Consider the following 13,377-nt stretch of genomic DNA (forward strand, 5'->3'; position numbering starts at 1 on the left):
CTTGCTTATTTGCCTATCATGTTCATACAGCTGAAATTATGCCTGCGCACTTTTCATTTGTCATAGAGCTTTATTATGTTCTCAGTTCTTGAGTTACGACTTTGTTCTCTTTGACAATTAAGGATTAAAAGGTTTACTTGGCTAATTTTTGCTACATCATGTTTATATAAAGCTACCGACGATCAGTTTTGCTACTCTATAAATGGCTGTCGACTGACTGAAGCCCCGAGGGTGTCTTTCTGCAGGCTGCAACAATGTACATGCAAAATACTTTACTTTAGCCACAGATCAGGAAAGATGATTTCTTCTCTGTGCTTTTGTATTCTCTTTGACTTTCTAGAAATGTAAAAACAAAACAAATGTGCACAACAGGATGTTGATCTGAATGTTGACCAGCACAAAAGTCCTGTATAATGTGTGGTTTTCTTTCTTCCTGCTGCATATGCAAAGCAGGGCAATGTGAAAGCTGGTTTGCAGGAAGCATCACCCATCAAGCATGTATAATTAAGGTCTTTATTGTTTACAAATATTAAGTTATCCACAAAATAAAATAACTTATATATATTCAAACTTAAAAAAAACATTATACCATTCAAAATGAAAACAAATGCATATTATCGCGTTCACCCCACACAGAATTCCATGTCAGTCATTTCTCAGGATAGTTGGTCTAAATGTGCAAAGAATCAATCTGAATTAAACATCAACGGGAACTCAAATTCAACTGACAAAATGCACTTTTGATGGTTTGGTATAACATTGAGAAAGCAAAAATCACACTAATAAATAAATACAACAACAAAGCAAAACAGAAGGACAGAACAACATTAGCAGATTAAAGTAAACTATTCTTCTTCTTTCATTATGGGGCTTTAAACAAAAACTAAATTACTAAATGAAAGAAAAAAAGGTTGATTTTTCCCTTTAAAATGTTTGAAATAATTGTGAATAGTTCATTAGATGCTATAAAATGAAGTTTGGATGGGCAAATAAGTTTAAAAGCTTTATGTACGTATAAATATTACTACTATTATTATTTGTATGCAGAAACTTCATACTTTTTTTCAAAACAAAAAGTCATCCCAAACTTTCCCAGCAGACACAGGATGTCAACATGACGTCAGATTGACGTTGTACCCCAACATCATGGTATGTTGCATTTTGTTTGGAAATGAAAATCGGTTGCCATCAGAACCAAACGTCAGGCCGACGTCAATGTCTAATGTCAGACACAGTGGCGGATTTAGCGGCATGGGGAAACATAAAAAATATATATGTGGCCAAGTAAAAATCATCTGTGCCCCAGTAAGTTTTAAGAGATACAATTTACTTTATGCAAATGTATTAATTTAGCATGGTAATCCCAGAATAAAGATGTTAGGGGCCAATCACATTTGGCGTCTTTTGTATGCGCAAGTTTGTTATTCCCTATGTGCAACCGAAACAACGCTGGTAAAAAACTAAACCTTTCCTGCGCGCCGCATGCGCTGCTCCTGCTCTTGTTTACATGCACACCGATAAAATATGCGCTGCACTGTGAAACCGGAGTTTATGCCTTTTCTGTTAGTTTTATGACACAAGGTGTCGGCACACAGCGAGTTTTGCAAGTTGACAAAACTGAGCCTTATAATATGATCATGATCTTATTTTGACTAAGCATGACCATGAAGCAGAAAGGAGGGAGGTAAGACTTAAAAACATTCATTCTCATCCTTGAGTTGGGTCAGAGATGAACGGAATAAAAACTGATTTTTTGTATTCTATAGTATTGTCATAATTAATATTCATGCGGAATGTTTCTTAAGTGATCTTAGCATATCACTCCAGTTTTGTCTTTACATTGTTTTCCAGTTACATTTAGGATTGTTTTCTGTTATTCATTTAGAATAATAATTGTATAATAATAATATTAATAAAAAATGTATTTATAATAAATATAAATATTTTTAATAATCCCAATTCTGGTTTTGTCCATATTTTACCCAAAGTTTGGTCAAAACAACAAAATTTTGTTTTAGAATGTACATGTTTAACTAGATGTTTTTTCGCTCAGGGTGCTATTTAAGCTAGAACCGACACTGGTCAGACAGATGTTTAATTTTGGTTACTTTCCAGCGCAACTTAAAAACATCAAAATATTAACATCTAATGATGTAACAGCTTGACAATGTGTGCATGTTCCCACTATGACGTCTATCAGACGTTGGATTTTGGTTGCCATATCTGACAAATAAATGTCAGTATTTGATGTCAATATGGCATTGGTTTAAGATGTTGGCTTGACGTTAAATTTTGGTCACTTTCCAACGCAACATAATATCAACAAAATATTAGCGTCATATCACGTCGTTATTGGACGTGAAAATAACATTGTCCTTAGACATAATTCTACCCTAATATTACCGTCTACTGACATTGTGTGTCTGCTGGGTCCTTTCACTGGCCATGAACAGTTATTTATAAAATATCCAGTGATAGTTCAAAAAAAAAAAGCTAAATCAATTTTGAATAGTCCCGACTGAACAGTTGTGTCACCTGAAGAATGAGCTGGCAAAGCTGATATATACATTTATATCAAGTTTGGTGAGTTGATAGGGGGGCTAAAGCTACCACATTTCAAGTGTGGTGATCAGGCGGTGACTATATTGTCTAAATATCTACTGACTGACATAAAAGCTCTGGTGAAAATGTTCCCGTCGCAGTGAAACAGCCAGCAGTTTGCAGGGAAACGTTCTAGACAATAACAGCTGCAGAGGTTTAGTCCAGCTTCATCCGTACATTTAGACTCCTCGGATACATTTTGCAGTGTGTTTTTCATGCCTTCGTCCATAACAAATGTCCATATTCATGTTTCAGTGTCGGTCACAAGAAATGATCCATTCATTTGGCTGTGCTTAAAAAGTGTCACTTGATGGGGCAAACAAGCCTCTGAAGGCCAGCCTGCACTTTTACCAGCATTAAAGTGGTTCTATATACAATCGCTGGAAATATAAACAAACATGCTGGCTTGATATTAACTGGTATATGATACCTCTTTTTTATACTCAAGAGCTTATTTGGAAAACTCTTCTGACAAATGGCTCTGTGCAAAGGTAAATGGAACATCATGGATGCACTTAATATATAAATCGTCACTGTCAGGCAGAAACCTTGTTTTTTTCCATAAATCAGTGCTTTTGGTCACTCTATAAGTCTGTCTGGGGGTTTATAAATATTTAATCAATAAAATGTATGAAAAGGAGATTTTGAATAAACCTTGGATCCCCAAATTGTCAGTTAAAACTCATAGCTCTTCAGTCTTGAAGGTTTCTGCTTTTTTGCAATGTACTAGTGTAATAAAAGTAAATATTATGTATGTTAAGGCTAATATTTTATGAATCAGAGAAGAAGAGAAGAGCATCTTTTGTGTTGTTTACATCTAGAACTAGGATGTGGTTTTGTCGCATCTCGATCAGAGTTGGACAACATAAAATACAAGTGTTAAATTTGAGCTTTCCTATTCCAGCCACTTCCAGAAGTAGTCAAAAACTCATCAGACTGGAATGCAATCATAGAATGTCTTTAAACTGCCACAAAAAAGCAGCTACTAGCTACTGTGTAGTGAGTGTACGGATCAACTTCTTAAATATTACAGGATGTGTTGTTGAAGCTCGCTAAACAGATTTAGACTGTCATCTAAAATAGTACGTTTGGTTTGAAAAAAACAAACAAACATTATTTTCTTACTAGTCCTGAATCTAAAATAAACCCACAATGTTTGGTGTAGTTTTGCATCTCTCAGCACAACAATCGAAACGGCTGCTCTTCAGGTGGTTTTCCCTGTTAATTGTGGAAGCTTATTTCAGAAAATACGATTTAAAGGTCTGAAAAAAGTTAATATATTCACCTGCTCCACTCTTAAAAAACTTAGGAAATTGGATGAAAGAGTTGGACTTAAACATCAGGTATAATCGGGAATGTGACTTTTCATCTACATGTGCACAAACAGATGGTAATACTAAGTGTAAATAGGGCCTACTATTTGTCTTTTTGAATTGTGTTTCATCTTTTATAACATGAGATTCTGGTCAAATGTATTCAATGAAAGAAAAAAAGAGTCCAATAGACATTATAACTTAAGGTGATGAAAAGTTGATAATGTCCCCATTAATGATGGACAACATATTTTCAACATTCATTGGTCAAAATAGTTTTAACTTCATGCCAGTATGATTTTGATATGTTAATCCAAGTGTCTGACCATTTGTGAAACTAAACTTCAAACTTTAACAATACTGTGCTTAATAAAAAAAAAAAAAACAGGTTACAGGTTTGGACATGCAAGGTTTATGTCTGACAGTGATATATATTCTCTTCTTTAAGTACCGGAATCCCATGTGTCTGCTTGGTGCTATATTACAGGACTACGAGCCATTGATTTCTTTGAAAACCGAAACAAAACGAACACAACGCCGTGTCGATGAGTGCTCTGTTGGCAATATACTCCACAATATATTCATATTCTTAATTTATTTAAATTAAAAATACTTTCGGAAATTATACGCAGTGCAAGTCCAAAATCAGTCTGAAATCTTGTGCTTGGACCCATGCAGTGTGCTAACACTTGCACACTTCTCTAGCACTCAATTCATCTCATTTGTGCTTTCCATGGGAATCATGGAATCGGCAGTCCATTGCGCAAGGGAGGGATCTTTCCAGTCTATCCCTATATTTAATGTTTTTGTACGTTTCGTAGATGCTTGCTTATTTCATTTGCAGACACTGACCCACTCTGTTATCCTGCACTCTTCGCAGACCACGTAACAGCACCAGTGGAACTTGCAATTGCAGCGTTCACTGCGAGTCTGCTGTAAGATGTTGTGGCCCCGGCCGCAACAAAGGCTCTCACAGTTGTCCATTCCCTGGCTGGTCTTGTTACAGATCCGGCCTTGCGTCCCGGCAGAGTCCGACCCGAGGTCCCTCTCACAGAAGTCAGGGGACTTCTCGAAGTAGACTAGATCGTTGATGTTGGCTCTCCGCCGGTGTGTGGGGTGGGCATGCTCCACCTGACCTGTATTTCTATTGTGGGCTTTGATTAGCGTGGCCACGTTGAAGCGCTCCTTCAGCAGCGAGCCCACCGTTCTGAACTCTGGAGTCACCTGCCAACAGGTCTTCAGCTGACAGCTGCCCGATGTACCATGGCATTTGCATTTCCTCCTCATGTGGTCCACCACAACCTGGACACAAGCAAAACAGATGGGGAAGTTGTTAATATGTGGAAACCGCAGGACATCTGGAGAATAGCTGCCTAATACAGACCTTGCTTTGCATTCACTTGGACAAAAATCACCTAAAAGAATAGAAGAATCGTTTGTTTGTGAATAATGGAAAATTATACAATGTTAATCGATCAGTCGATGACACATGAATGTTCACCGTTTTATGTACTTCATTTTTAAAAAGAACCATAGCCTTGTAAACCAGAACCTTGTGATGCAGTTGCATTTCAGGCAACCCAAGTTCAATTCCTTGCTCGAGGAACATTCCCCACTCCAGTCCAATTCTCCTCTTTATTCTATCCCATAATTTCCTGTGTGTTGTCCACACAACAGCTAACTAATCTAAATAAAGGCACAATGGCCTTGTTTAAACAAATGAATAGATCTGGAATATAAGAATGATGTTGAAGATGAGGATGCCCTACTCACAAATTCAGACCTCCCATTCTCTCAACAATGCACTCATCTGTCATCCCCAGCTATAAACTTTTAGATCCAATTACCAAGAGGAAGAGGGGCCACCCTCACTACTGACAGATGCCCCAGCACCCACCCATATCAACAACACAAGCACAAAAATTAAGGCTTAGCAATCCCACATTTCACACTGTCTCAGGCTTCCCAGTGCTCAGCGCGGGACAAAACACTGTGTGAACATCTTTAGAGATAAGTCAAGTTTTGTCTGTCAAAACTCAAAGGATTAGGTTTCACTGTACAAAATGAAGCGGTGTTATTTTGTGTCACTCAGCCATGGCTTGCATGTTTTGCTTTATTATCTTCTGTCTCCCCCATCCCCCAGTCTATGCCATGGTGTCGTGATCCACAACATTTTTTTTTTCGGTTTTAAAAATTACTCGAAACAACTTTCCAATCCTCCAGAGCTACAAGTCTGCTAAAACCGAATGTTCTGACAAGTGTTGGCGTTCACCTTGAGTCGCAGGTCACTTTCAGCACTTGTCAGAAGTAGACATCTGCTATCCCTGAAGATTGAGAAATTGGTTTGCATGCCAGCGGTTTCTATTTCAAGCTTTTATCCATCATATACTGGCTAGGTGCGCATGCAAATACAGATGGTTTGTTTTATATGAATGGGCTCTATGAGTAGATATGAAACTGATATCACACCCTCATTGAGGCCAAAGATAACAACAATCAATCACAACAATACTCCCACAATGGCAAATCAGGTACTGCAAAACAGCACAACATTTAACAAGAATTTCAACCTGATCTCCCTCAATCTAAACTTGATAGTGCTCAAATTAACCCTTGGTCATGCAAAAATAAGGATTAACCACTCAGGCTCCAACGTTTTCATACAGTCAGCATTGTTTCGAGAGAGTGCAGCCTTCCAAAAGGAAGCCAAATCAGTTGCCCGAGGGCCGAGGCGATGCGGGTACAGACAAATAAAGATATTCAAATCCCAACGCTTGAGTGCAGAGGACCTGCCGGGAATTTAAATATCTCACCTACAGCATTTAGGAAGTAGATCTGCCTGCTCATGCTCATGTGCGGCCCATGCTAATAGAGCTGGGTTGAAAGATGGCAGGATTTGATTGCTCTTCTTCCTCCTCTCCATGGACTAAGGGCATAAGTGGCGCGGGTGTTTGGCATTGGAGGAAGCGAAGAAGAGACAGGAAATTCTCTCTTGGAAGCTGCCGCCCTGCTTAAGTGACAACAGGATAATCTGTCGGGTGTGTGAAGAGGTGGATCGTCTGAACGAAGCCTGGCAGACCGTCTAGCCCGAGGAGCTACAGATGAAGTGCAGGAAGCGTAGCTCATTCCTGTGTCTGCTATGAACAGACTCATGTCCTTAAAGTGAAGCCTGTCAAGCTTCTGCACTGCTCTGCTGGCACAGGATGAGACTCCTTAAACAATGGACTTAATTCATGTCCTATATAGGGATTCAGGATTTTACAATGAAGAAAATAGTTGATGATGGGATGTTGAATTTTTAGCGTGAGGAGGCATACTTTCTTATGCATCTCATCCAATGCCTTTTTGTTTTGATTCTTTGTCTATAGACTATATACTACACATGATGTGTCACTCATAGTTCTGAATGGGGAAAATGTCAATATGGCCACTTTAAATGAACAAAGCGCTGCCTTCTTGTAAATGAGCCAATCATTGATCGATATTGGCTGAGGATTCTCTGAGGGAAGGGTTGAGTCTAGACATGTGTCCTTTACGCCAGTTTCTGCACCTTCATTGTTATGAACTCTCTAGACTCTGCAAATGCACTCACTCACTTGCTCACTTTACTTTGGATTAATTCCTGCTTTATAAGGGCTTGCCACAGCAGAATGAACCACCAATTACTCTGTTTTACACAGTGAATGTCCTTCCAGCCCCATCCCAGCACTGAAAGTACAAACTTAAGTGCTGGGAAACACCCATACACTCTGGAAATGCACTTCAGTCTCAGCTAATATTTACCTCACAGACATGAGAAATATATCTACATAAAGCTTGACATCTCCTACTTTTAAATAAACCAACGAAACTTGAAAAAGAAATTGTATGGTTTTGCAATCTGTATGAAATAAATGTGAGGTACAGTCTGTCCTGTCTGACCTCATGAATTCCCACCTGTGCCATTCAAACATAAATCTCATGACAGCAACCACTTAAACGCCTATAAACTTGTAAACAAAGAGGCTGCTGACATTTTGGGAGATTTGCCATCAAGGCCAAGTTGGGAATTACCTCAGAAAACTAGTGCTATCAGACGAGGCATTATTCAGAGGGTGATATCATGTAACTTATAAACAGAATCAGGCATAGATACAGTTGGTGTTGTGATCTTGTTCTCTTCTACACAACCTGACAAAAGACTTGTCGCCTCAACAAATAATAACGTGACTTCAAGTTGATAATTTGGCATAAGAAGTGGTTTATTTGAAAGGCAAAGGCCTCTAGATTACGCTTATTTTACCAAAATATAATACGATCATGCCTTGATTTTTAATTATGTAATTAGAACAGTAAGGTCTGACTTTGCTTAGACAAAAGTCTTGTCACTTAACAGAAATAATGTACAGTACAGAATATAAACTCATGGTGCAGCAGAAAAAGAATTAATATTGTGTATGACTCCTATGAGCTTGGACGACTGCATCCATACATCTCTGCAATGACTCCCATCACTTATTAATAAAGTCATCTGGAATGGCAAAGAAAGCTTTCTTGCAGGACTCCCAGAGTTCATCAAGATTCTTTGCATTCAGTTTGCATTCGCGTTTTTAAAGATGGATGTTTAGGGGAAAGACTTGCCTTTAAAGGGACTTAGACATAGCAGGCACAGGAGATCAACATGACATCAGATTGACTGTACCCCAACATCATGGGGACGTTGCATTTTGTTTGTAAATGAAAATCGGGTTGACGTCAGAAACCAACAGCCGATTCGAATGTTATCACTTGATTTAATGGGCATTATCAGATGTTATCAGCTGACAGATATGGGCCTGTGGGAGCCTTCTGCACCTACCGGTAGGCTCAGAAGGCTGTTATTATTCATCAACATGGTTAATCAGCTAAAGATCACATACAACTCCGGCCAGAAGTTAACAAGAATTATTTATATTAATTATTAAATTTCCCATTAATTGTATTTTATCAACGTCCACCCCAACCCTAAACCCAACCATCACAGTAATGTAAAAACAGATCTGGATCTGGAGTCTTCTCTATTAGTATAGCTGATTAACCAAGTGGATGGATGATAACTTAGCTTACCAGTAGGCACAGAAGGTCCCTACTGGCCCATATATTTTGGCTGATAACCATTGATAATGCCCATTCAATCGAGTGATAACATTCAAATTGGGTGAACCCAACATCAGGCTCACATGAATGTCCAACTTCCAACCTAGAATCATCCAAATATCAATATCTAATGATGTTACAGCTTGATGTTGTGTGGACGTTGCCATTTTGGTTGCCATACTTGACGAATAAAAGTCAGTATTTGACGTCAATATGAAGTTGGTTTAAGATGTTGGCTCGACATTGGATTTTGGTCACTTTCCAACACAACCTAAACTCAACCAAATATCAACGTCAGTTGACGTCACTATTGGACATCAAAATAAAGATATCCTTAGATGCTGGTTAGACATTGAATCTGACATCACAACCTAAATCTTACCTAATATTAATGTCTTATGACGCTGTGTGCCTGCTGGGGATGGAACTTTAATGTGATCAAAACACGCCGGAAGCTATTTTAGCTGGTCATTTCCTGAAAATAATTACACAGCGAATCAGTAAGCATTCAACAGCCCCGTAGTGTAAGTGACAAAAACATGTACAGTACAACCATACAGGTTGTTCTGGAAATTTAAAGAGGGTGTCAGGACAGAACAATCCTAAAGGCATTTTTTAAACGGGAGCCAGTCTTTTTGTCCGACATGTCTTTGGCAGCGGCGAATGAAGAGTTGCAGTTATTCATTGAGCATTTGATGCGTACACCTCCAAAAACTACAGTAACACAGCAGAAGCCACTATAAATAAATTTGCAAGCAAAACATATTAGGGCCTATAAATTTGCACATTTTCTTTTTCCCGACATGAAGTGGATGTGGATGTTTTGAAGAGTGTGCTGTGATTTCATTGGCGCGGAGAAAATTGGGAACCACATCTGGGCCGCTTTAATTGAAGCAAAAGTGAGACAGGCTCGCTCATAAACTGGCACCAGACTGAGATCAAGTAAAACACATTGGTAGCACATTTGGACCACAGGCAGTATACAGCAAAACAGTTGTAAATGTACAGCCTCTCGAGTCAGATGCTTTTTCCTTCACACTAAATCAGCTATAAAGCTACTTTAATATTTCAGTTTAAAAGCTACTACAGCCAGTCTTTGATAGCATGTCAATTAACATTTCCCTTTCATAATGTGCTGCATTTCTGAATGTCTCTTTATATCTGTGTTTCATTGGGATTTGTTTGAAAATAGAAGAAAATACTATTTTTATATAAGTCTAAATGTAATACTTTTTGAAGAGGGACAACTCTGCTTTTATTGCACACAAAAATAAAGGGATTCTTGCACAGGCTGTTCGTCTTGCTTCATAAGACCTCAATGTACCACCAGGAGTCACGGGTATTCATTTTGTTTTGTCTGTCCGTCGTTGGTTTTTACTCTCAAAGTGCCAGTAGCCATTGACTAGCATTTATGAATCACCAAAGAACATCATTTCAGCTAAACATCTTTAAAACTCTACCGAGGAAAAATGGATTGAGGTTAAATTAACAGCACATTTTTTATTGTTGTGATTTGAGTTCATTATTGGTTAATGGGTTTCAAGCAACTCATTTAATTAATGTCTTTTTTACATTGTGTAATTACTACAGAGTTGAACAGAGTGAATCACTGCCATCTTTTTTCTTTTCAAAGCCACTTCTGGAGAAAATGGTCTTTTTCTTTAGCTGTTTAGTGTTAGAATTGGTATGATTTTTTTTTAACACATGCTATGAATCATTACGCTATTTGTGCTTTTAAGTACACACTTACAGTATATAAATACACATTAAAATAATTACAGTAATGTAATTTATGTAACTATCTATAGAAATTAATGACTACAATTCCACTGTGGTTTTAAATTGCCATATGGCAACATGGCTGTTTCCTTTCTGATAAAGAGTTTCCACATGGCGGTTCACATTATTTAAATTTACTGTAACAGTATTCCAGATAAAGCTGATCTGTAAACAAAAAGATCAATGCAGCTTATCAAACATTTAGAAATCCAGATGTAGGACAAATGTACACGACAACAGCACTTAGTACAGAAAAGGCTGTAGAGGACAAGTGAAAAAGCATTATTGTTTTTTAAGGGTTTTCTTTAATTCCAAGGTTAGTACATCTATGTTGATCCTGGAACAACGTTCCAATCAGATAATCAGAGTTAAGGGATACGTTTAGAGTTTATGTTAAGTTTAGGCTTACTGTTAGGGATATTTACTTCTACGTGATTGTTATCTAACTTTTATTCCTCTCTGATTTTAGAAATAATTTACTGTTGGGGTTGGGTTTAGTGGTAGGGAATAGGTATGGATTACATTTTTGAAAAAAATAATGTTCCAGGTTGGCACCAATAACCTAGTGGTTAAGTGCACAACACATCAGGGCGACACGAATTTGGATCCCGGCTCAAGGTCCTTTGTCGACCCTTCCCCTCTCTCTGCTCCCAATACTTCAACACAGATGTTAATCCAGGATCGCATTGTACTTTGCAAAATCACACCCACCTAATTCTAACTATACATTTTTGTGATTTAGTGATAAATTTAGTCAAATTAAATTTAGTGAAATTAAATGTTTGGCATTAGATTATAATTTGAGTTAGTATTTAAATATTAGCATTTAGTAGTGCTACATTTCGCAAGACTTATGCTCTGGATTTCCTGTACTGTTTTAAAAACAAAAAAGCCTAACTGATATAAATTTAAACATTGTTAAGGTCTGCGTGAACCAGAATTTATATACAGCTGAGGCAGACCGCTTTTCCATGATGACAGTAAACAATATTTGACTAGATATTTTTCAAGACACTTCTATACAGCTTAAAGTGGCATTTGATTAGGTTAACCAGGTTAGGGTAATTAGGCAAGTTATAGTTTGTTCTGTAGACTATCAAAAAAAAAATATATATACTGTAGCTTAAAGGGGCTAATAGTTTTTCCCTTAAAATGGTTCTGCTTTTATTCTAGTCAAAATAAAACAAATAAGACTTTCTCCAGAAGAAATAATTTTAGACATACTGTAAAAAATGTCCTTGCTCTGTTAAACATAATTTGGGAAAAATTTTAAAAAGAAATAAAAATTAAAAGGGGGGCTAATAATTATGACTTCAACTCTATCTATCTATCTATCTATCTATCTATCTATCTATCTATCTATCTATCTATCTATCTATCTATCTATCTATCTATCTATCTATCTATCTATCTATCTATCTATCTATCTATCTATCTATCTATCTATCTATCTATCTATCTATCTATCTATCTATCTATCTATCTATCTATCTATCTATCTATCTATCGATCGATCGATATAGTGGATATATACTGTATATGTGTGTGTGTGTTTTATGTTGCTAAGAATATTTCACCCAAGCCATCAAATTATTAGAGGAGGACTGCCATTTTCATCAGAGTAAAAGCGAATTGTCATATTTTGGTTTAAATATGCATGGATTAACATGCATGGGTTAATTGTGTACTGGCAAAATAAACATTGTAAATTATGATTTTTTGCACGACAAGTAAACAGTCAGTAATAGGATAAGAACAAATAAACTGCAAATGAATGAAATGCTAATGAAATAAACAAATGAGCAAAATTATTCAGATTTAAAATCTCTGCATAATCTTAGCTGTACAATTGAAATATAGATTAACTTTCTAAAAAATACTCAGTCAAAAGTAGCAAGTCCATATTCATATTTTACTTCCATATTTTCTTGTATGATTAACATCTGAAGTCAATTCAGGAGCGTACGCATGGGCTCAATATATTGATAAACATCTGTTTTCTATTTCAACTGTTTGCATTTGCTTAAGAAATAACCATTTGTTTTTGCACTTTTATTCTCCTAGACAGGTATTTTGACATCATTTTGAGTGTATCTGTCTGTTCAAGCTGAAGAAGAAGTGAAAAGAGAACAGTGTTTGCAGATTATTCTGTGCTCAAATTGAGTTCCCTTCTTCCACATAAGTTTGTAAACAATCACTTGCAGCTTGCAGATGATGTTTAAACTTATCAATTGCATACATCCTGAACTAATATAGATCAACTATTAGTATTCATTCAGCACTGATTGAGTTGATCATTTGTGCAAGCACTTCTGCAGTACAGCTACAAGCCGGAGAGTCCACTTAAAATCCAGGACAGAATGATGACAGGGTGCCTGACAACATGATCCTCCATCTAATGGCTCTTGATGAATTGCTGAATGAGAATTGTCCGTTTCCTTTGATGTTTCAGAGGAGGCGTTCCACCAAAACCTCAACGTCCCGACACACATCTTCATTAAAGTCTCAGATAGACCGTGATGCATTTCATCAATTAACCGTGTTTACATTTAAATCATGTGCTGTGTAT

General features: G+C 37.2%; 1 protein-coding gene across 1 annotated transcript in view; it reads right to left on the minus strand.

The window, feature by feature from the left end:
- Positions 1-3,715: 3,715 nt before the first annotated feature.
- The window catches only part of wnt10a (wingless-type MMTV integration site family, member 10a), a 29,384-nt gene continuing 19,722 nt past the window's right edge, over positions 3,716-13,377 (minus strand). Inside the window, exon 4 of the mRNA XM_056465189.1 lies at positions 3,716-5,216. Coding sequence (XP_056321164.1) covers positions 4,749-5,216 — 468 coding nt within the window. The 3' untranslated portion in view covers positions 3,716-4,748. The remainder of the gene's footprint in view (positions 5,217-13,377) is intronic.

The sequence above is a fragment of the Danio aesculapii genome, chromosome 9 (assembly GCF_903798145.1).
Source record: "Danio aesculapii chromosome 9, fDanAes4.1, whole genome shotgun sequence".
In the NCBI taxonomy this organism is placed as follows: Eukaryota; Metazoa; Chordata; class Actinopteri; order Cypriniformes; family Danionidae; genus Danio; species Danio aesculapii.